The sequence below is a fragment of the Eulemur rufifrons genome, chromosome 11 (genome assembly GCF_041146395.1).
Source record: "Eulemur rufifrons isolate Redbay chromosome 11, OSU_ERuf_1, whole genome shotgun sequence".
In the NCBI taxonomy this organism is placed as follows: Eukaryota; Metazoa; Chordata; class Mammalia; order Primates; family Lemuridae; genus Eulemur; species Eulemur rufifrons.
In genome coordinates, this window is record NC_090993.1 from 12,833,280 (window position 1) to 12,857,412 (window position 24,133).

Consider the following 24,133-nt stretch of genomic DNA (forward strand, 5'->3'; position numbering starts at 1 on the left):
CACAAGTACCCCAGCAAGAATGTGGGACTTGGCATTTACTGAGCCAATATCTTGTCGTGTTACTCCCCATTCTTCCAGCTCGGTGGGATTTTCCTGCTCAGTGTTGGCGAGCTACAGTGAGAATCCTCCACTCTGTTCACTGTGAGCATGAGTATGATCGAGTCTGAGCAGAGAAGAAGTAACATGGCATTTGGATTTCTGGTCCAAAGGCTTTAGACACTAAGAATGTCTGGACTGGACAGAGACTGCCTTAGTCACCGGCTCTCCTAGGAGGAGGCAGAGGTTTTCACGTTGATCCGCTCTTAGCAGAGAGTGTCTGGAATGACCTGCTATCTTCCCCAATAAGGAAACATACTTATGATGCAGAAAATGCTTAATTATGACTTCACGCCCTTCCCCCCATCTCATTCCACACACACACATCATTCCACACACACACATTTATAAAAACATTGTTTTATTAATGGTAAGGCGGCCTGGGGACAGTGATTGAAGCCGGGATTCTGCACCCTGGAACCCTGCGTGACGACTGGCGGGAGGGCGTAGGGCGAGCAGGGGGAGGAGGGGCGAGCGAGATCCCAACCTGGACGTGAGGCACAGGGTGCCACCCGCCACCCCACGGCAACAATTTCACAAAAAGCAGCACAAATCAGAGAGTACGGCTGAGTCCACTTCATTCTTCCCAGATCAAGGCGGGGAGAGGAGGGCGCCCCGGGCAGGCGGCTCCGCCCGGGAGAAGTCCCCACCGGGGCAGCCTCAGATGTTCATGGTCAGGTTGATGAACTGGGAACAGAGAGAGAGAGAGAGAGAGATGAGGGCTCCTCCCTGCACGTCCCCCCAGCCTCAGGGGTGACCTCAGTTTGTCTGCATCACAGGAAAGCTGCCATTTCACCATTTTGCCTGCAATTTGGAACTCCCACCGCAACAGGAAACCGTTCTTAAGACAATAAGTGAATTCTTGGCACTTTGAGTTCCCTGCGGGTCCTGAGCCCCGAGTGAGCTCGTGTCCAGCGCAGACGGTGAGACGGGGGACGGCGAAGTGTGTTTTCTGCCTGTCGGGAGCACAGTGGCACGGAGCAGGGTGGCAGAGAGCACCTTCTCCTCTGTGGCGAGGGGTCCCCTCACCTTCGGGAGAGAGGTGACCCCCCATCACGGCTGGGGCTCGTGACAGGCGAGCTGGTGGGGAATCGGTGCGGAATCCCTCGTTTCCTCTCCCGAGTGCCACCTGCCTCCTCCTTCCTGGCAGCTTGCTCGTCACGGCAAGGGGACTCGGGGGGAACACGATGACGTGGGATTGTTTCCTCCCCTCTCCCCCACCTTCCTGGGCGCAGCATGTGCGGTGCAGGGGCCAGAGAAGTGGGGGACACTCATCAGGCTCTTTCAGCAGAGGGACTGCCGGCGAGGCCGCCTTGGCCAGGGAAAGCTCCCGTCGCCTCCTGGGTGGAGGTGGGAGGGGGAGGCCTTAAAACAGGGGTGCCCCAACTCGGCTGCACACTGCACTCACCAAGGGAATTTAGAAACTATCCGTGCTTGGGTCCCACCCCCGAGAGTCAGAATTTAATCTGCGTGGGGTGTGGCTGGGGCATCCGGATTTTTAGGTCCCCCCAGGTGGTGGGGATGGTGGCTTTAGGGGGAGGGAACACACAGGTTCTTCCTGCTGTCTCCCAGAGGGATAGCTGCGGGCGGGCAGGACTCATTCCAGCCCTGTGGGTACAGGGTTGGCAGTGATGACACCTGGAACCTGGAGCAGGGGAAGGCTCCCCCATGCTGCTGCCGCCTGGGCTGGGCTGGCCAGGAGGCTGCAAACTTGTCCTCTCCCCCTTCCGCCGCACACGAGGGGCAGCCGGCACACTTCCCTCACGCTTACCGGCAAACCTCAAGGTACATGAGGAATAAAGGTGGGCCTAGGGGTCCCTCTGGTTTCCGTAATAGAATGGTTTGAGTATGCACATTTTTTTTTTGGGTGTTTCATACGGCCGTCAATCAAAGGAGTGATATTTATTGACTGCGCCCCACAGGCTGCAGGGGAAAGAGAACACTAGGAGCGAACGTCCCGTTTCTGCTCTCCGTGAAATGACCACACGTGCAGGCATCTGAGATGTGCACACGAGAAGACTGGAGAAAAGTCAACGTAATAAATCGCCAGATTCTTTGATATTATTATAAACCAAACTTTGGTGTAAGATTAAGGCCTAGATCTCTTCCTGCAAATGGTGAAACTGAGGCACGGAGCAGGCTGAGCCGTCCAAGTCAGAGTGCAAAAGAGGGGGGAGGTTCCACCCTCGTCTGGGCCTTTTTATCTTGGAACAGTCAGTCAAATGTTCTCCAAAGCCAAGGTTTCTACTGAGTTTGGGAACGAGCTGGTGTGAGCCGCGGGCGTGGGAATGGGCGGAGGTTGGGGAGGAGGCGTCGGCCGCCTGGTGTGAGCATGGGCAGGTTGAAGAGAAAGCAGAGCAGGACAGAAGGACACAGGGAGAGAAAGAAAAAAATGAGAAATAAAAATTATAGACACTACTGAAGGAAAGCATTCTACCGTTTCCCCGCTGCCTTTGGGCAGGAGGATGCCGAGCCAGCGTCTCGAACTTTATGAGCAGAGGGATCCTTGGGAGTCCTGTTAAAAGGAGACTGACTCTGCGGGTCTGGGGCCGGGCCCGGCACTCTGCATTTCTGACAAGCGACTGCTGGCCACGGACCACCCTCTGAGCAGCGGGGCCAGCCCTGATCCTCTGGGGAGACGTTATCAAAATCCCCTGGAACGCTGCGTCCCGCCTCTGCAACCCCGATCCGCGCTCTCCCACCTCCGTCCTCACTGCCGTGACAGCCCCTGTAACGGGTCAAGTGCTGCATTTCTCAGGGCTTTGGACGCGTGTGCAAGCATGTACACACACACGCATCCTGGGAGCCACAGGACGACGTGAGTGAGGGAGGCGGACAGGCGGAAGCTGGAAGGCGGCAGGCTGAGCTGCCCGGTGACAGGAGGAGGAGGACAGGGCAGAGTTCGCTCCCTCGCTCCATTCAAGTGACCAATCTCTCTGCCTCCGTTTCCTCCTCTGCAAAATGGGGACAGTATTGGGACTTGGCTGACAGGGTTACTGTAATGATTCATTTGATTACTAAATAAACAGTAGTTCAGAACACACTAGCTGTTCCCTCCACGGAATGTTAACCCGCACGTGAAATCGTGCATTCAGGAACTGCCAGGCCTGGCTCGGCCATACCTCGTTTATGCTGAGACGCATGACCTCCTTGTTCTTCTCGCTGAGAGCCTGGAAAACGCCTGCTGGGAGACAGGAGGAAGGCCTCCTTGTGGAGACAGTTCTTAACAGATTTCCTTGTTTCCCGGCCACCCAAGGGTCCTTCTGCAGAGCCTGTGGGTGAGCTGCTCCCTCTGGCGGCAGACGAGGCTGTTCGGGAGCGGCGGGAGGACCCTGGCCGGCAGAGGGGGCTTCTCTCAGCTAGAGGAAGCCCCTTCAATGCCTGGAGCCGGCCATGGCTGCAGGAGTGGTGGCCGGTGCTGTCACCTGCAATACGCCAGTCAGCTGGCGAGGGGCTCCGGGGTCAGAAACCTCTCCCTTATCTTCACCCTTTGGGGCTACAGATCCCTCGAAATCCACGGGCCCCAGAAAAAAATGCGCCTGTGTGTAACGTTCTGCGTGACAAACCGTCAAGTCTGTCCCTGAGAGTCCCACACGGGAGGGGCTGTAGGTGCTCTCAGAGGGCAGGAGGGCCCAGCTGTGTAGGACAGAGAGCCGGGTGCCGAGTCAGTGTGACCTGGGCAAGTGACTCTCTGCTCTGACTACAGTCTCCTCACCCTGGCAGGACAAGGGCCAGCAGCCGACCTCACTAGAGAACCGCCGCGGGCACCTGGTAGAGACAACCGAAGGGGCTGTCCCCAAACGTAGGGGACGGAAGAGGCCCAACAGCCAAGTGTGGGGACCGGCCTTGTTTGGCTCCTGCGTCAACCCAGCAGCTGTAAAAGGTGACCTGGGAAATGTCGGCAGGGACCAGCCATTTAAGGACGTGGAGGATTTCGGGAGAATTTTGTCAGGTGAGCAAATGGCATGATCCTGATTGCTCAAAACAAGGGTACCCATTTGAGAGACCTACAGATGGAAGGACAGAATGTCTGGGACCTTTTGTTAAATATTCAGGTGGAAAGGGTATATGTTGGGGAAACTTAAGAAAAGAATTAGCAAGATGATAACTGTTGAGGCTGGTGTAAAGCTCTGGAAAGTGCCTGGGAATTTCCATAAACCCCGGTGCTGCGCCCCCGCTCAGATTCTCATTTAGCTGGTCTGTGGTGCAGCTCCGTCATCGAAACGTCTGTAAGCGACCCCAGGGACTGTGACGTGCAGCAGAGTCTGAGGCGCCCCCCTGTGGGGTGCGTGGGGACCTAGGATGAATCTTTCTATCTAAGTGGGTGATTGAAAATTTCCATGATAAAACGTCACAATAACCGTGGGGTAAAGCTCCGGCCTCGGTGGTTGTAAACTCCTCCAGGGGCACCTGTCCCGATGAGCCTGCAGGGCCTTCTCCCTAATGCTCCTCCACCGCAAGAGCAAGCTGAGAGCCGTCCCCTCCCACCCCAAACGGGGAAGGATTCGCTCCGGGGATTTAGAAAGGGAAAGAGCAGTTGAGAGAAGAGAAACTATCAAATTTCATGATTTCTAGGGTCAGCTTGGGCCACCCTGTAGGTCTAATAAGTGGCTTTCTTTCAGGAGGGGTCTTTCTAGAACGCACCTCTCACTGGCTACTGGTGTCCACCTAGAGAAGGCCCAGCCTCGGGGCTGGGCACACAAGGCCCTCTGGGGCCCGCTCACCTCTCTCCAAACCTCTCTCTTCACTTCTTACTCCACATATATTCACTGAGTGCCCGGTAAGGGCAGCTCTCCTGGAGCGTACAGTCCAGTGGAGACCAGCTTCATGCAAGCAATCACACTGTTCTGTCCCCAAACAAGCAGCGGGAGCAGTTGCACGCTGTAACCGAGGATCACAGACCCCGCCTTTCCTTACCGAGTAGCTCGGAGTGGCCTATCAGACAAATTTTAGAAAATGCCAAGCAGGACCAGATACGTAATTCGTGCAAAATGGAAATGCAGCCCCTTGTTCGAAAATTATTAAGACTTTCAAGATGGCGACACCGGAGCATTAAACCAAGCATGGGGCACCCTTGGGGGCGCTGGTCCCTTTGCACCTGCACAGGTGGGAGCCCTGTAGCCACCTGGTGCTGAGTTACCGGCCGGGGACACACTTCACTCAGCCCCCCCTTGACAACCACCCGTAAGGCGGGGGGCGCATATGATAATAGACTGCAAACTCTGAGGACCACCTACACATTCTCTCTCTCTATTTCTGGTGTAACAAATCTTGTTTGCAATAACCGGGCCAAGGTCTAGGGCTTACAGAGGGCGTGGGTTGGGGAAGGATGAGGATCTTCTGATTCTCTGTGCTATGATGGGATTTGCCCTGAAATCGAACATTTCCTGATATGAGGCACCCCCGGTCCCCATTACCCTCCTGCAGGGATACTCTGAATGCAGAAAGAGTGGCGATGCTGAGAAAGGCACCTCGGAGAAGACCCGCTCACCCTGCCCCTCAGCTCAGCACACAGGCGCAGCTGTTCCCGGGACTGACAGTGGCTCTCTGCCATCTGTCTTGGCCATGATTTTTGCCAGGTTGCTTCTTACGTGCTCGTGGGGGGCGAGTGAAGACACCACACAGAGGTGAACTGCCGCCCGGGGCTGAGGACACTTACGGCTAGCGTTCTCCAGCCGGACCAGGCAGTTGAGGAAGTCGTCAAAACCCAGCTGGAGGTCCTCGTCCGCATACCTGAGCACGACCAGCTGCAGGAGGCGGCTGCTCAGCCGGAAGCCTGTGGGAGGAGCGGGAGACCCAGGGCCACCACATCTGAGCCCCAGGTGAGTCCGCACCTCCAGGGGGGCTCCCAGTCAGCTAGGAGGGGACCGGCAAAGGCAGCCACTGTCCACGCTGCGAAGCTCGAGTCCCCGGGACCTCTGCTGGGCTCAAATGCGGTGTGGGCGTGTCTACGTTGGAGGGGCAGGGTGCTGGCGAAGGCACGGCGCACTTTTGGGATTTAATGGCTTCTGAGTTGAATGAGTCTGTGGGCTTGGTCTGGGGCCAACATCACCCACAGGGCCTGGCTTTTCAGGAAGCTTCGTCTGAGGGAGCTCAATGCTGGGGTGTCCAAGGCCCTCACTCATCCCCATGCCCACCTCCCACGCGCTCTGTCTGGGCTCCCAGCCCGCACGCGGCCCTGCAGGGCCTTGGAGGAGTCCCGCTGTGGCACCCACAGTGAGCGGCTATTTCTCCAGGGCATTTTTAACTCAAACGTACAGGGGGCCCTAGAAATGTTTCTCAGAAGGGACACCGTCCACAGTGAATGCCACTGTGCCCGGGGCAGCCTGGGGAGGGCGACCACGGCTGTGTGCACAGGACACTGAGCCACGGGGACTCAGACTGCCACGGCAGTCACTGACCGAGAGCCAGAAACGCCACCTGGGGCCCACCCCGCGTGCCGGGAGCAGGGTAGAGACTACGGCTACGTCACCCAGTTCGGATGCAGAGTCTGTGGCTGCCAAAGCCAGGGATAGGCAGCAGAGGGACGCGTGGAGTCCCCATACTGCGGGCACAGGCGTGCCCTGAATCGAGGTTCGGAAGCACGGGCTTCCCACCCAAGAGTCACGCATAGCCCTGCTGGGCCAGAAAACGTGGCCAGAGGCCCCCGGGGTGGGGGTGGGGCGGGCCAAGTTCATTCTTAGTGGATACATTTAAAAACTCGCACTGATGTGTGCAGTGCCTTAAGACCAGGGCCCTGGGGTGAGCGAGCGAGTCCTGGGTCTGAGTCCTGGCCCTGCCACTCCCAGGGCTGTGACCTTACAAAACACCAGCTCAGCTCAGAGAGCACCTCCGCGGCCGTGGGCAGGAGACCTTCCTTGCCACCTGCTTGGCCGCCCACAGGCAGCACCTGGGCGTGGTCGGCACAGTCAGCCGCCTGCGTTCCAGACTCTTCCTTACCTGCGGCTCTCAGCGCAGTCCGCAGCTCGTAGGAGGACATGGTGCCTGACCTGTCCGCGTCGAACTGGAGGAAAAGGTTCTGCAGGGAAACAGTGGCATTGAGGAGAGTGCCTGGAAGGCAACATCGGTGGCAGTGACTGGTGACAGCCAGCCCGGGCGGAGCGACCCCCCAGGGGCCCTCCAGAATTTGGTCTCTGTTTTGTCTCCCTGTTCATTTTGGGAGCAAGCCTGGCAGTGCCACTTCCGTAAGCTTCGGCATTGTGTCACCATGTCTTCCCTCCTCCCCTCGGCACACAGCTCCTCTGTCCTGCCGCGCGTCACCCTTTCAAAATCCCCTCTGCCCTAGGCTCGTGGGGTCCCCAGAGGCCCAGCCCTGCGCCGCGTCACATACGATCCACTGCTTCAGCCTGTCCCAGAACACTTTGAATTCCCCGAACTCCAGCTTCCCGTTGCCGCTGGTCTGTGCCGCCCGGGTTAAGGGAGATCTGAGCAGCGTTTCAACCTGGGGCTCCTCGTGGGACCTCGGCCCTGGGACTTCAGAGGGGCAGGGCTGAAGGCTGGCCTGGGTGACACAGACTTGGGGACCTAGGGAGGTGGCTCTCACGACTAAACCACGAGTCTCCGAAGAGGGGAAATGGCAGGGGAGGGGGAGATGGAGTGGTGCCGCAGGGTCACGCAAACAGAACCCTCGGTTCCCTCGGACGGGACCCCAGAGTGGCAACGAGATCCCCAAGTCCCTTCGAAAACCCTCCCCCCACTGGACAGTCCTGTGCTCTTTGACTCTGATCCAATCCAGCACCAGGGCTCCCTCAGCTTTTGGTGACCCTCTGTGAAGACGACTGTCCTCCTGGTTAAGGATGTCACGTGCTCAGAAAGTGCTACGGAGACAGCACGCGGAAGGATACGTCCATCAGGGAAATGATGTTTTTACAGGAGATCAGGCTTAGCTTCTTGAATCTGATGTTCTTTTCTGAAATCACACACGAAAGCTGAACTCAGTGGACCCCTGATAAGATGAACTACGTCCCCATCTGCTGAAGCCCAGCAGCGTGGCTCCATCTGGGGTGGAGGAGGCTGTGACATGGCCGCTGTCACATGATGCTGCTGGGAGTAGCAGTTAGCACGGCCTTTCAGAAGGAAAAGTGGCAAAATGTGAAAAAGTCATAAAATGGGAATGTTCTTTCATCCATTTATTCTAGTTTTAAGAATCCCAAGAAAAGAATTACACATGGAGATTTTTTGATCATTAGGCTATCGATAATGGCAAACATTTAGAAATGATACAAATGACCAGTGGAGGCCGGGCGTGGTGGCTCACGCCTGTAATCCTAGCACTCTGGGAGGCCGAGGCGGGTGGATTGCTCAAGGTCAGGAGTTCGAGACCAGCCTGAGCGAGACCCCGTCTCTACTAAAAATAGAAAGACATTATATGGACACCTAAAAATCTATATAGAAAAAATTAGCCGGGCATAGTGGCGCATGCCTGTAGTCCCAGCTACTCGGGAGGCTGAGGCAGTAGGATCGCTTGAGCCCAGGAGTTTGAGGTTGCTGTGAGCTAAGCTGACGCCACGGCACTCACTCTAGCCTGGGCAACAAAGTGAGACTCTGTCTCAACAAAAAAAAAAAAAAAAAAAAAAAATGACCAGTGGAAGGTCGTGGCCAGTACCTGGGGCTGTTTCCATACAATGGAGTGTTACACAGAGCTTAGGAATCATGTTTTTGAAGCATAGCTAATGAGCTGGGGAAATGCTCATAAAAGTTAAGTTTAAAGGCAGCATTTAGAATCATCAGAGAAATTTGAACACCCTTATGCTGCTGGTGGAAATATACAGTAGTCACCATGGAAACCAGCTGGGCAGTTCCTTAAAACATTAGACATAGAGTTACCATGAGATCCAACAATCCTGTTAACCACATACCCAAGAGAAATGAAAACACGTGCCTACCCAGAAAACTTACACGCAAATGTTCACAGCAGCGTTACTCAAAATAGCCCCAAACTGGCAGCAATCTACATGCCCATCAATGGATGAATGAATAAACAAAACGGGGAATATTCATAGAATGGAATATCATTTGCCTGTAGAGAGGAACGAAACACTGACACATGCCACAGCATGGAGGAACCTCGAAAACGTCACGCGCGGTGGAAGAAGCCAGTCAGGAAGGGCCACGTGTTGTGCGATTCCTTGTATGAGAAATGTTCAGAGTAGACAAACCAAAGCTACAGCGACAGAAAGCAGACTCGTGGTCCCGGGGCCGGGGGCCACGGGGAGTGACAGCTAACGGGGACGGGGTTTCTTTCTGGGGTGATGCAATGTTCTAAAATTGACGACGTGTGTGTATACACGCAGACTACACACGACACACACGTGCACACAGATACACGTGTTGACAGTGGTTATTTATGGTGGTGAGATTATTGGTGATTTTCATCTTTGTCATTAGGCTTTTCTGTATTTTTTTAGAATTTTCTGCCATGAACCTGCATCCTATTTGTAATGAGGAAACAAACGATGAGAACTATTTTAAAGTCTGCCTACAAGTCAGCCCTGGGAAGTGCGTCTGTGGCCGGGAAAGGCTGGAGGGGACCCAGGCAGCGTGGTCACCCGTCCCTCCATGGGGGCCCTGGGACCCCAGTGGGGGCGGCACTTACTGTTTTGCAGCACGGCATTTAGAATATATTCAAGTTCTTCTGCTGTCACCTCCATGTCCTGTAGAAGCGGAGACAATTGCTTTTGATGGCCTTTGGCACCTTTCTGGAGTTCCTATCAGTCCTGGGCTTGACTTGGCGCCAGTAACAGACCGGCCCTCAGGATCCTGCTGCCGGCAGATGCGCCTGTCCCCTGTGTTGCTGCGGCCACTCGGCTCAGTATGGCCCGCGTTTCAGGGACAGGCCAGCCCCACCAGGCAAGAGCCCAACTCTCCCGGGGAGGGCCCAACCCAGGAAAGTGCGAGGAAAATCGGGCAGGTCTATGTGGCACTTGCCCAATTCCCCGAGGATACGAACCACGAGTGGGATTGTGCATACGGCTCTCCAGCTGGCTCTAATGTTACAGGAATTTTGGGAAAACCAGTCTGAGTTTCTCAGTACAATCAACTGGAGAACTTTAAAAAATTCCCACATCTGGGGCTTGCCCAGGGACCCCTCAAATCAGACCTGGGAATATGGCTCACGGATTATTTTTCAAACCTAGAGGTTTATTTAGGTTTAAAAATGGGGTAGATTTCAGAGTCACTGAATCTCAGCATCCACAGCACGGAAGCTTGTTGGAAATGCAGTCTCGGGCCTTCCCCAGGCCGCAGGAGCCCCCACTTTTCTCCATCCCTCCCCGTGGCCCCCACATCTCCCTGCCCTGCCTGTTCACTGCAGTGCCTGAAACGCCACCATCAGACATTCACCCCGGGTTCAGGTATCACCCTAAACATGAATTAGTCTATCAAGCTTATTTACGGCTCCAAGGGAGCACCTAAGGCAGCCGTCCCCAACCGGTCCCCCAAAGCCGTCCCTTTGGCACCAGGGACCGGTTTCATGGAAGACAGTTTTTCCACGGACAGGGTTGGGAGTGCGGAGGTGAGCTCAGGTGGTGATGCGAGCGATGGGGAGCGGCTGTAAATACAGACGAAGCTTCGCTTGCTCACCCGCGCTCACCTCCTGCTGTGAGGGACCCTCCCCCACCCCCACGCCCCCGCCCGTTCCTAAGTTTCACGGATGACAATCTTTCCATAGACTTGAGGGTTCCAGCGAAGTTCTGTGGCCCTGTCTGTGGCCTGGGAGTTGGGGACTGCAAACCTGAGACGGTTTCCCCTGGGTGCCCCATCCCCCACCAGGGGAAGGAAGACCCTGGAGCTATATGAGGGCTCCCCCCAGGGCCCCCAGGAGCACCAGGGCACCCAACAAAGAAGCCCAGCAGTGGAGAGGGCTGGGAAGGGGTGGGGCAAGGACAGGAAGCTGCAGTTTAAGGGTGGCTTCCCTGGACACCACCACCTTCGACCAGAGCAGAGAGAAGATCCTGAGGGCAGTGATTTGGGGCAGAGTCCAAAGAAGCCACCTCCTCAAGGCTTGCTCTAGCCTCGCAGAGAAAGCGTCTGGGCCGGACCTGAGCCCCTCTGGGCTCTCGTGCCCCATCGCCAGAGGCAGACTGGTGTCACAGAAGAGATGCTGGGACAAGGGAGTCTTTGGGCCTCCGATGAGCAGTGCAGACTAAAAATAAAATCCTAACCCCCTGCCCCCTTGCTGACTGAAGGGCCCCCTCTTGGCCAAAGGGGACCTAAAAAAACCTTAGAGCTGAGTTCCAAGACATGAAGCAAAGAGAGGTCAGACCTGCTTCCTAATATCCCCTCCCTTTGGTAGTTTGGCTACTACACTGACCAGCGCTGACATTAAAATAGAGACCAGGAGACTGACAGACAGACTCTGAGTGGCAATAAGGTACTAAATTATAAACAGGACACAAGGCCATGCAAGGCAGAGATTAAGTCACACGTGTAGGCCATAAATTTGCTTAATAGATCACTTTGAGGCAGTATATTGTGGCCTGTCTATGACTAGCACACTGCCTTACTTAAAGCACTCCTTTCTGCTGATTCCAGACTTGTAGACAAAGCTTCATTTCTTTAACCAATTGCAAATAAAAAAGTCTGTGAACCCACCTGTAACCCGTAAGTCCCCCACCCCTCCTTCGAGATGTCCTGCTTTTTGGGGCCAAACCAATGTAAACCTTCCAGGTATTGATTTATGATCTTCCCTGCAAGTCCTGCCCCTACAATGGACAAGAGCAAACTGTAGCCCAACTGCTTGGGGACCACTTACTGAAGGCTCCCTGGGCTGATGGTCACTCCCCTTGGGCTCAGAATAAACCCCTTTAAGTTATTTTACAGAGTTTGGTTTTCTTCCGTTAACATCAAGGCTGGTGTTTTAGTTCCAACAGGCCTCAGAGAGCCACTGCTGACCAATCCCACAACTAAGATCCTCTGCTGAGAGGCCAGGCCCAGTGGGGACACGGAGGCGGCATACCCTACCTCGCCAGCCACACGTTCAAACAAGGCCCGAAACTGCTGCTCCTCCTCTGTCTCTTGGCCCGGTGGAGTTGGCTTTGGAGGCTGAAAAACAACCAAAGGAACTTGCACAAAAAGACCCACAAAACGAAACCTGGCAAAAATAGCAGAAAAGACTCTGCGACCTCCTGTGCCCAGACCCATGTCACCCTCTTGATGTGGCCTGCAGGAGCCGCTGCCTATGGCAGTCTCCTCGTAAAGGCTCTTTAGAAAGTGAGACCTAGGCCGGGCGCGGTGGCTCACGCCTGCAATCCTAGCACTCTGGGAGGCCGAGGCGGGAGGATCGTGTGAGCCCAGGAGTTTGAGGTTGCTATGAGCTATAACATCACGGCATTCTAGCCGGGTGACAGAGCAAGACTCTGTCTCAAAAAAAAAAAAAAAAAAGAAAGAAAGTGAGACTTTACCACCTGGACTCACGGGCCCTCCTGCCTTGCAAACGAGAAGGCCAAAGCAAGCCTGACCCCTGCCTAAGCTGGGTCTTTGCCATGAGATTGTCACACTCCTCTGTATTACCTCTCACCAGGACTGGAAGTACTTGCTTAATCATCTGTTTTGATAGGTGGTGAAATCTTTGAGGGCAGGAGTCTGTTTACAGCACGTGGCCCTGGGCCTGGTGCCTGGAAAGAGCTCAGTAAATGTTTTGGGTGATTTGGGGGGAATTTTTGTGTTTTTTTGGCACCATTAAACAAATTATATCCCAACGCAGAACAGCAAGTTTCTTCCTAAAAACAGGTCTCTGCTGACCCTGGACATGTCAGACGGCTCTGGGCACCTCTCAGCACGTCTTGGGGGGTCTCACAGCCCTTGGACAAGGACAAAACCAACCCCGTCTCTTCCCCCCACACACAGTATGTGGGAGACATAACGTGTTCCCCTGAGTCCACGGTAAAAGAATCCACCTGCCTCTCTCATTTTCTTTTTATTGATTAGTTTTCTTAAATAAAATACGTTTAGAAGCTATTCCACCCCCTTCGGAAGCAGCAGCTGGCTCTCAGGTGGAGTTGGTAGCACAGAGAGATGAACCAACCCGAGCTTTCCACCAAGTACCGACCTCGTCCCCACGCCGGCTCCCGCGGGGACCCGAAGGACACAGATTAGCACGCGCCCGTCTCGGGCTCCGGGAGGTTAGAATCCCAGGTGCTCACCTGGTCGCACTAACCATTTCCTGACCTTCACGGCTTTAAACGGCGGTACGGTCACAAGGAAGGTGTCCGCGCCACCGGCGGGAACCGTCCTCCGCGGCAACGTCAGGAGACTCACCTCGGGAAGGTCGATGTCTACGTGTCCATCCAAATCCCTGCAGGGGCGGAAAACACGCCCCTCAGTTGTGGATTCGCTTCTTAGCGGGACGTGCGGCACTGAAGAGCCAGAGCTCCGGAAGGGTCTGTCCCAGGGAAGCCCTCTTTGTGCAGGGCCCCATGCACGGACACCGCCCAGTCACTCAGACCTTGCCCGCGTGCACGGAAGAGGGAGACGAGGGCAGACGTCACCAAAGAGAACGTGCAAAATCTGGATGTACAGAACTAGAAGAAGTTAGAGCAGCCGTGGCTCCCTATCTCCTCGGTGCCCTTTACCCAGGGCTGCCGCAGTGCTGTGTGGAACAGCAGAGCCCCCAAAGACCCCGAGACAGGGCGGTGCCGTCACGCACCTGCCCCGCAGGGGCTCCGCGTCTGCGCAGGGGCGACGCAGCCACTGGGCACCGTGCGCTCAGCCTGCCGAGTGGTACTCACTGGGAGGGGTGGATTTTTAAAGATTACAGAGCAAGTTGAGTCAGAACCCAAAAGGCCACCCTTTGAAGCTGTTGGCCCTGCCCTGGGGAGGTAAATCCCTTATTCCACTGGAGGGGGGAGGGGGCCGGGCGTTTGTGCACTGAGGTTTGGGGGAGGGGAGGGAAAATGACAGGAACCTGTTCATTTTGCTGCTCACAGAGTGTTCGGAGAGCAGTAATGGTAACAGGAGCAGGCTTCAGCTCCTACGGATGCTGAAAACACTTGGAGGAGTCTAATCTTATGCAGTAAAACCTGAAGCACTCCCAAAGAACTACTGGTAAAAACTCAAAGGCAAAACCAACCAACCAACAAACAAAGGCTAAGACTGAACCCAGGTCGCCTCCTTCCCCTCCTCGTCCCCACAGGGACACGCAACACAGTCCTTTGGAACCTCTGTTGGATCAGGCCCTCGCAAAGAGCCAAGCCGATGGAAAACAGAGCTTGGTGTGGGTTTTCTGCTGCTGGGCTGCAGAGCTGATTCTATGCTTCTATCATAGCAGGTTATCTGGTTCGGGGCAAGCCTGAGTACGGAGTTAACTTTGCCATGTACGGGCCACACTCTAATTGCCAGGAACCCCGACTTCACCCCATCAATGGGACAGAGAACAGGAGGCACAGGACTGGCACAGCCTGGCACTCTCTCTCGATCTTGCCACCCGTGAGAGATGCTAATCTGCATGGATCTCGCTTGGGGTGTTTGGTGTGAACAGATACTGGGAAAGTCATCCTCAGCTTGTGCTGTAGCTGGGAGAAGGCTGGAGAAAAATTCTCCTGCAGAGTGTTTAAAAATTAAAGACTTCACTGCTTCTATTTAGGCGTGAGAAAGAACCACGCCTTTGCAAATAGCCTGGAAACCCAGGCAGACTTTGCGCATGGGAATTGCTGAACGCAGGCCTTCAATCCGGTTCTCCCTCGCCAAACAGGAGATAGAACTAGAGCAGGCCGTGTGTTCACAGCTGTTCTTCTCTTGCTAACTCTTGTAGGCTGGTCCTTTGCCAGGGATTTATCTGCTTAAATACTGAATGAGTAGATTTTGCCACGCTCTGCAGTCTTTAGAATACCACTGCTGGGGAAAGAAACAGATTCTTCTGTCCTGAACCATTGTTTTCCCTCCGCCACAGAGCAGCCGGTGGCCAATGGGCAGTAAGGAGAAATCCTTTCCAAAGAAGTAACTCATGCAAAATAATTTTGCTCAGACACTGCAAGGAAGAGCTGGCAGAATGCTGGGTACGTAAAATGATAGGCAGAGTTAAAAACATTTATTTAAACTGGAGCTGAAAGAGCATGTCATTCTTGGAATTTGCAATGGCCACCCGCTTCATCATGCACAGAATTAAGTCCACGTGCAGCTCTTACTCCAGAAGCTTCTTGGTAATAGGTCTGAAAACTGAAGGGCCCCACCCCAGGGTGTCTTGTGAGCATGACTCTGGGACCAGGGGAGAGAGTGACTGGTTTTTTTTTAGTGGTTTGCTTGAGGGTGGGAAGAGCTGAGCTAAAAGGGAAAGTGTCCTGCTTTTTTCTCAGGGAGATAATGGAAAAGAGAAGAATGGGGTCTTGGCTCCAGCCGTCCCCAGGTGACTTCCGTGTGACTAAGCCACCAAATGAAGAGGGATTCTGAAACCCGTTCCCATGACTCACCGGGTAACAGCTTTCTTCTCCGAAAAGATTCGCAGACAGAAATCAGCTTCCTGGTGGGGCTCGAAAGTGCTGGGGATCACGACGTACTCCCCAGGGGGCAGCCTGAAGCGGTCGGAGACCTCTCTCAGGTTGACGAAGGTTTTGCTGCGGGCCTGGGAAGCGTGGTATCTGAAGAAGTCCTTGTCCAGGGGCTGGTCTTCGCCGGGGCACTGCAAGGGAAGCGTGGGGACGGCTCTCCAGGGAGGCCACTGGTCTCGGTGTTTCCGACACAGTTTGGGGACGGCCACTGCGTCTCAGGCAGGAGGCCGGGAGGAGCGGAGGATTTAGGACTCAGAGGGAGGACTCTGAGGCGCGGTTTGGTCCCACCAACCTGGTAAATGGCATAGCCGATGGTCAACACGTCGGCACCGAATCTCTTGAGCTTCCTCCGGTCCTTCTGCATCAGGGCCACGAGGAAGGTGCACCCCTCCTGCCCCTCGTCGCTTTCAGTCAGGGACAGCTTTATTTGTGGGTTGGTCCAAAAGGTATCTGCCGTTAGAAAGAGGTAGATTATCTCCCCTTCCTTAAAACACACACACACACACACACCCACCCACCTCCCAAACACGAGGAAATAGTTTCTTCCCCGCCTGCTCCGTTCAGACCTCTCGCCCTACTTTCCGTGACCCCAGTGAGAATGTAAGTGTCCTCGCTTTCATTTCTACCTTGCTTTGAACCATTTCCCGCAAAGCTTGTTGAAGACATTCTTCCTGGATCTAGTCTGCTCAAGTTTGTTCCACCTTATTATTATTTTTTTCCCATTTTCCCATTTTGAAGGAGAGTGCAGTGGACTCGTGGCTGTCCCGCCAGCATCTGGTTAACGGCACGTGACTTGAGCGGCATGAACCTCGCTCCCAGCTCCAAGGGCAAACTCTGACTGGTCCACGCCAGCCCCTCTTGCCACGGAGCACTGGGACAAAGCTGATCGGCCCACTGCATGCACCAGCAACACCGGTTCAAGGCATTTGCAATTAGAGGGAAGTTGAGGACTTTTGTTGGAGACAAAAGTCTTTAACTCTTGCCCTTGCTGTGCATGTGAATGAGGGCTCAGGAAGCCCTACATGCTGCCGGCAGCCCTCCTGCGATCATAAAGAAAGCCAGAGGCAGGAAGGAGTCAATACAGAAAAGAAGGCGGAGAAGAGTATTACAAACAAATGAAACCAGAGCCCTGATGGAACTGTGCCTGAATCCCACCTGCTTTTCCTCTGAGCTTTTCAATTATGTAGGACAATAAATTGCTTTTATTGCTAAACTGGGGTAAGTTGCGTTTCTATTATTTGTAATGGAAAAGAACCTTAGTGGTAAAACAAAGGAGTTTCCCTGAGCAATTCTTATCCAACTTCCTACTAAATCTCTGCAGTCTTTTTTTCCTAGTAATTTTTGGAATCTTACTGTCTATGTTTCAGGCCTTCCTGAGGGTCCTGGCCCTGATCCTTTGATGTCTCTGGCTTGGACGGGACACTGGGGAGTGGCAGAGAGAGTGACAGGCAGATCACCTACCCAGGAAGTTGCGGCAGCCCCCGGCCGTGGAGCCCCGGACCCAGCTCCCCTGGTGGACTGTCACCTCCCACTTGTGGACGGCGTCCTCCTCCAGGGCGTCGGGAGTGAGGTTGCAGATCTCCACCTTGTCAAAATGGGCCTTGAAATCCTTCAACGCCATCCTGTAACAAAGCGGAGAGACAGTCCACGGGTGGGGGTGACGGCAATGGCCTCATGCGTCCGTCCATCCGTCCAATCATCTGGCCCCTGTGCTCAAGGAGTGGGGAGACCTCACAGTGTGGGAGACAGAAAAAGTTTTTATAAAGGTGAAAAAAGGTGAAAAATGTAAAAATATAGGTTGATTGCATATGATAACTGCTACAAAGAAAAGTCAAATTGGGCGGAAGGCCGGGAGTGTGGGGCGGGTGTCAGCGTGAGCAGGGAGGGGAGGGACGGCCTCACAGGCGCAGCCCGTTCTGAGCGGAGACCTGGAGAGCCAGGGACGGGCGGAGCAGCTCTGCAGGGTTCCGGCAGGCGCGGAGCAAGGCCGGGGCGGACGGTGCTTCGTGTGTTCGTGCAACACCGAGGAGGCCACTGAGGCTGGCGTGAAGCGCCAGGAAGGGATCTTATCCGGATGAGATCCGGGGGTCATGGGGGGTCAGGGAGGTATAAGGACTTTGGCTTGGACTCTGGGACGATCAAGAGCCACCGGAAGGTGTCGCACGGAGTGACAGGATCCTTGGCTGCTGTGCGGAGAACAGACCGCAGGGGCCCAGGTAGCAGCGGGGAGACAGCCGGGAAGTTAGTGCCATCGTCCAGGTGAGACGCAAGGATGGCTCAGTCCACGCTGGTGGCAGGGGAGGTGGGGAACAGGGGCCAGATTGGAGACGTTTTCTGAAGGTAGATCCTACAGGATTTGCTGACGGGTGGGATGTGGGGAACGAGAGAATGAAAGGAGTCAAGAAGTTCAGTTTGAGCCGCTGGAAGGACAGAGACGGGACATGCTGTGGAGGGAAGCTCGGGAGGGCAGGTCTGGACACGGTCATCTGAGACGCCTCCTAGATATCCAAGGGGGGGCGCTGAGTGGACAGTTGAATACATGCATCTGGGATTCCAGGGAAAGGGGCTGAAGGTAGAAACCTGGGAATTATCCGTGTAAAGATGGTCTTTAAAGTCATGAGACCAGAAGAAATCACCTACAGAGTGGGAGCAGACCGTGAGGAGCCCTGGGGCACCTCAGCGCGAGCAGGTTAGGGAATGAGGAGGGGCCAGGACGTTGGGAAGGAGCCCCAGGAAGGAGGAGGAGCACCAGAGTGCGGGGTCCCCTGCAGTCCGGGGAGCACAGGGCCCGCGTGTCTCATGCCGCGGACGGAGCAAGATGATTAGATGTGGCCAAGCGAGTCAGCGGTGTCCCGGCGAGAGCAGGGAGGTGGGAAGGGGCACCCACAGTGGAGCGGAGTCGAGAGCAGGGAGGAGTCAGTCGAGAGCAGGGAGGAGTCAGTCGAGAGCAGGGAGGAGCCGAGAGCAGGGAGGAGTCAGTCGAGAGCAGGGAGGAGTCGAGAGCAGGGAGGAGTCAGTCGAAAGCAGGGAGGAGTTGAGGGCAGGGAGGAACCGAGAGCAGGGAGGAGTCAGTCGAGAGCAGGGAGGAGCCGAGAGCAGGGAGGAGCAGAGCTGCACAGGAGAGGAGCGGCTGGATCGGTCACGTGAGTGGTCAACAGAGGCTTCTTCTCCCCCGGAAGGTACGAGAAATGACAGCACTGGAACGCTAAGGTGAGCGATTTGGAAGAAAGGGGAGAGGGGAGTTGCAAGGTTATGCCCTAGAGTGGGTGAAAGATGGAAAGAGACTGGAAGGGGCTTCGGAGCCCAGATTCCAGGAGGGAGGGCTCCACGCACAGGGACCGGCCAAACGGCCACACGGCCACACGGCACACCCCCCCTGGAGTTTCAGGCCGGCGGCGGGGGCAGAGGGGGACACAGAGAGCCATCTACGCGGACGCTTGTCTCTGCTGAGCCTCCCGCTCCGGATTCCTCAGTTTCCTCTGCCTGACTTCTCCTCCTCTGCCGCGCCTCCCTCCACTCGCTCGTTCCTGCCCGCGTCAGTCTGTACTTTCAGGTACCGTCAGGGAAGCTGCCTTCCACAGCCCCTGTCCCCGGGCTGGCACGGAGGGCGCAGGCCCTGTGGGCAGCAGGGCTGCCTGTCTGGGGGTTCACTATGCAAACGCGGGGGTCTCAGAGCACGGACGTCGGCCTGGAGACCAGGGCTCTGCCCTGCATCGCCTGGACGGCGCTGACTCCCTCGAGACTCCTGATCCAACCTAGGGAAGGGGTGAGTCCCTGCCGAAGCATGACTGAGACTAAATTTCCTGCCAACCAGGGTGGATATGAGGGGTGTGAGACAGATGTACTCGATCTGCCAAGAAAAGAGAGAAAGACACATGGTGCCCCTTGTGCCCAGGGGCATGGGGCTCACACCTGTCACACAATGAACGCAAAGGTGAAGGCAGAGACGGGCACGGTACCAGAATTCCCCGTCGTCGAGGGCGGCGTGACACAGGCGCTTCTGCTCAGCTGGGCCGACGGAAAGCCACTCGGCAGAGCTAGGAGGAAACACAGTCTGCGTTTAGGCAGAGGTCGTGAAGAGCACGCTGGCCTTGCTGCGGGGGGACGGCCGCCCCCGGGGACCCCCAGGCTGCAGCCACGGAGGAAATAGGGCCTGCTCAGTGACGGCTCACTGGGCCCCAGAAACGCGCCCAGGGATGCAGGGGCTGGTGAGCCGCTGGTCCCCAGATATGAGGCCTGGTCAGAAAATACATGTCCTAGTGCAGCTGATGGGAAAAAACCCTGGGGACCATCTGAGCCGCCTGCATAGACTATCACGGGACAATCACAGGGCACTGAACGCCAGTGGAGTAGCAGAGGGGCCCCGCTGCACGACACAAATTGGCTGACTTCTGTCCCCAGCCTCCAACTCGCTACGTGACCTGGAGCAGTGCCTGACACTGTGAAAAGTGACAGCAATTCCTGGTGTTTGCCCATGCTTGATGTTTTATGTCAAGGCACCTTCTTTCCGTGGTCTCACTAAGGAGTCCGGTAGGTCCCGTGAGCTGGGCACGCCTGTCCCGACAAGGGGGCCCAGGCAGCCGCGGACACCTGCTCCGGGCAGGGCTGACGCATGAGTGGCCGCCCGGCGCCCTCCGAAAGCAGGAGCTGTGACTCCAAGTTCACTGCGTTTTCCGTAACCCCCGGGGGTGTCTCCAAATAGTTCAGATTGCGTCACCGCTGTTGGGTGCTACAACCCAGGTGGCAGCTTCGCTGGCCACACGGTGCCTATACCCTGCTTGCGTGTGACCAGCAGCCCGGCAGCCTCGTGGGGGGGAAACAAGCGTCTTGCCAGTTTGACTCCCAGTCAAAACACGCTTTCTTTATTTCCACCTCTGTGAATTCCAGAAAAGAGGGAAAAATGGTGATTCTTTTTCTTTTATGGATGGTCTCTCAGAGCCGAGGGCCACCACTTGTCTAACGACATGATGCAGTCCCATTCGTCCTGGTTTCAGCATCTCTGTCCTTTCCACTTCTGCCAGGAGAGGGAGACGGATCTCTTCTCTCCTTCGACGCGGCTCTGGTCTGAATCTGTCTCTGCCCCTCGGTTCCGAAAAGCTGGAAGCCGAGGCCGGGGCCGGGCATGGTGGGACAAGAGCCTCTGTGGGGACAGTGGCAGCCTGCAAAGTGCGTGCCTGTGTGCGCTGCCCTACAGCAGGTTCAGTCAATACGACGGGGCTGTGCCCATGTTTGGTGACCTGGTGGCTTTGTCTGGACTGGGGACAAACACCGGCTCGGTTTTACCCAAGTTCTAGACTTGCTTCAGACGCCTGCTCAGAACCGCGGGAGCCCTGGGGGGGGGCAGGGAGGGGCCGCGGGAGCCCAAGACAGCCCCGGGTGGGCCCTGCCGCGCACCTGCCCAAACATCCGCAGTTCCCAGCCGCCTGGGCCACCTACCTAGGGACCAGGGCTGGAGTGTGGAGGGACAGACAGAAAAGGCAGACCTTTCTTTATCACTGGGAGCCAAGCAAACGGCCCTGGGTAGCGGCTCCGTCATGGACGCGTTTCCAATCCCACGACCCCACTTCCCTGCTGGGCCGCGGCCTTGGCCAAGGGTCAGTGACCGTGAGAGGGAGCCCGACCTGCCCGGCAGCATTGCGGGAGTTCTCACCTCCAAAGTGCTCATGGCCACCGGCAGCATTGCGGGGGTTCTCACCTCCAAAGTGCTCATGGCCACCCCACCCACCCAAAGCACACACGCACACACACACACACACACGCACACACACACACACATACACACACACACATACACACACATATGCGGACGCACACTGATTACTGGAGCTACTCGTGCCTGGAGAGAAAGCCTGTCACGGTATCATGGGGATATAAAACATCTTTCTGGGAGGCAGTACGCTGATGGATATAAAAATGAGTCCATGAAGGTTAGAGAAGGTTGGAGAGCTGTTGTAAAAGTCTTTCTTGAGAATCAAGGTTGGTTGTAAGGTGGGCCCCGAGGGCTGAAAGGGGAGAAAGTAAGGCCACCCTGAAGCAGGACAGGACCCTGCATCAGGGGCCGGGATTTTGCAGACAAGCCTCTCCTCCCTCCCGTGGCTGCGTGGCCAGCCCTGCCCCCCCCACGCACCGGGAGCCAGCCAGGGAGACACGGCAGGGCCACTGACCTGTCGCTCCATGACCCGTTCCACTCCACCTGGCCCCAAGGGTTCCGGACTCTGACGAGCTCGATTTTCTGGCCTCGGAAGTTTACCTGGAAGGGAAAAGCATGAGGGAAATGTGAAATGACAACTATGGCAGAGGTTTGGCCACGTTCATCCAGGTGGTTCCTCTCCATCCAGGACCGGCCTTACCGAAAGCCTCTTGGCTAAAACTAACACTGCTGAAGATAGGCAAAAGTTCATCAATTCTTAAGTAGCCCTTGGAACTTTCTAATCGTTGTTGAATATACCTGCAAGCATGGCCAATGATATTATATTATTAACATCACCCCAGAACGGCTGTGCCCAATCTGAGGAATAAAGTAGGATTGTAATTAGCAAGAAAGTAGTCCACATGAATCTCCAAACAAAAGAGTTTTCTTGCTAGACTGGGGTCTCCCCAGAGGCGGGGCCAAGCCTCATTTATCTACGAATCCTCAGCGGTAGCACACTCAGTGGTAAGGGCAGTCCTCAAAAGTGCTCGTGGAACTATCATGGAACTTTCTTCATCCTTGGTGTCCTACTCACAGATGAATGATAAGAAAATGAACACATGCTGGGAATTTTAACAACAACAATAAACAAAAGCAGTTTCTAAGTCTTCTAAATTCAATATTGTCTTCGTTTCCGGTGTCTGTGAAGATTGCGCTGTCTAAATGCATGACCCTGGAGCCAGTGTGCCCTCACGCTGTCCCCAGAGCAGGGAAGAGGGCCAGCGCATTTGGGAAAGGTTTGGGAGGAGAAAGAGTGAAAATAAAAGACTTCTATTCATCAACTAACCAGAAACTTTAGCTAACAGAACACTTTATTGTCATGCATTGGGCATAAATTATATTTTTGAGGTGTACAAATAATTTAAATAATATCAACTCTGCAGAATCCAAGATGTGGCTTGGGGTTGACCAGCTGAGAGGCTCATTGGTTTGAAGTGTTCAGGGAAGGTAAGTTTCTTGTAGGTGAAGAGAAAGCAAAAGCAATTAAACCAAGATCTTGGGAGATTCCTGTTGTTACTTGGAATAATATTTAGAAAATCAAACCGCAAAAATCCCATGCCCACTCAAGTGAGTGAGTGGGACGTCATGTATGGATAGGGAAAGAGGAAGAAAGCAACCAGCACAAATAGCTGGAACTCTAAAGGATCCCAAAGAATCCAGCTCAGCTCACACCTTGGCCCCAGGAAGGACAGGGCCTCCCTTCTGTGCTCTTTTCCCCCCATGCATTTGGAGTATGTCACTCAAAATGTGGGTGGGCACAGGTGGCCAGAGGCACCTGTGCCCTCTGCAGACCGGGTGAAGACTTGCCCAGGCCAGGTGGAGTGGGAAGAGGTGGGCCTCTGTGCTTCGCTGAGCGTGGGCCTGGGAGCGGGAAGCTCGGGCTTCTTGTCTTCCTTTTTCATTCCATTCTCTTCCCTCCTCTCTCCCTCATGCCCCCCAAAGATCTCTCCTCCTCACCAGCCACTTGCTAGAGGTCAAGGTGGTTCTGTGTGGGGTCTGGGTGGCCCCAGGGATCAGTTCCGCCCTGGGCTTCAGCTGCAGAGAATGGGACTTGTGAGCGCTAATTTTACATGTCAACTTGACTGGGCCACAGGGTGCCCAGATATTTGCTTAAAGGTTATTCTGGCTGCGTCTGCGAGGGTGTTTGTAGGGAGGTGAGATTTAAATTGGCAGACTGAGTAGAGCAGGCAGACTGAGTAGAGCAGGGCCCATCTGCTGAGGACCCGAACAGAACAAAGGAGAATTCACTCTCGAGCTGGGACATGGTCTTCTCCGGACCACAGGCTGGGACTTCTGCTGCGGTGACTCTGGTCCCCAGTTGTTCCCTTCAGACTTAGGCTGGAGCTCCCATGGGCTCCCGGGGTCTCCAGCCTGCAGACTTCAGATCACGGGACTTCGCAGCCTCCGCGACTGCGGGGGCCAATGCCGTGTAAGTCCCATCACTGCTGGCCCTTGAGCAATGTGGAGAGTTGAAAAATCTGCATAGTTGAAAAATCTGTGTATAACTTTTGGCTCCCCCAAATCTTAACTACTAATAGTCTATTATTGACTGGAAGCCTTAATGATAACTAGTTGATTAACACACACTGTTTGTGTTATGTGTATTATATACTGTATTCTTACAATAAACTAGGAAAAAGAAAATGTTATTACAAAAATCATAAGAAAGAGAAAATATATTTCTCTGCGGAAGAATATCCACATCTAAGTGGACCTGCGCAGTTCAGACCCCTGTGGTTCAAGAGTCAACTCTCTCTCTTCTCCTAGTGGTTCTATTTCTCTGGCGAATCCTGACTAGCATAGGACTGACGGTGGACTTGGGCAAGAAAGGAACTAAAAAAACAAAACAAACAAAAAAACAGAG

The 24,133-nt window shown here is 54.9% G+C and overlaps 1 protein-coding gene across 3 annotated transcripts in view; it reads right to left on the reverse strand.

Annotated features, from left to right (window-relative positions):
* Positions 1 to 756: 756 nt before the first annotated feature.
* The window catches only part of CAPN9 (calpain 9), a 42,034-nt gene continuing 18,657 nt past the window's right edge, over positions 757 to 24,133 (reverse strand). For 2 of the 3 annotated variants that reach the window (XM_069484743.1, XM_069484741.1), the window contains 14 exons: positions 21,743 to 21,828; positions 19,538 to 19,615; positions 17,040 to 17,200; positions 15,871 to 16,028; positions 15,501 to 15,709; positions 13,354 to 13,390; positions 12,058 to 12,138; positions 9,692 to 9,749; positions 7,941 to 8,005; positions 7,427 to 7,495; positions 7,036 to 7,114; positions 5,756 to 5,872; positions 3,219 to 3,277; positions 757 to 783 (listed from right to left, as the gene is read on the reverse strand). In XM_069484743.1, coding sequence (XP_069340844.1) covers positions 757 to 783; positions 3,219 to 3,277; positions 5,756 to 5,872; positions 7,036 to 7,114; positions 7,427 to 7,495; positions 7,941 to 8,005; positions 9,692 to 9,749; positions 12,058 to 12,138; positions 13,354 to 13,390; positions 15,501 to 15,709; positions 15,871 to 16,028; positions 17,040 to 17,200; positions 19,538 to 19,615; positions 21,743 to 21,828 — 1,284 coding nt within the window. The remainder of the gene's footprint in view (positions 784 to 3,218; positions 3,278 to 5,755; positions 5,873 to 7,035; positions 7,115 to 7,426; positions 7,496 to 7,940; positions 8,006 to 9,691; positions 9,750 to 12,057; positions 12,139 to 13,353; positions 13,391 to 15,500; positions 15,710 to 15,870; positions 16,029 to 17,039; positions 17,201 to 19,537; positions 19,616 to 21,742; positions 21,829 to 24,133) is intronic. The other variant, XM_069484742.1, reaches the window with a different exon arrangement.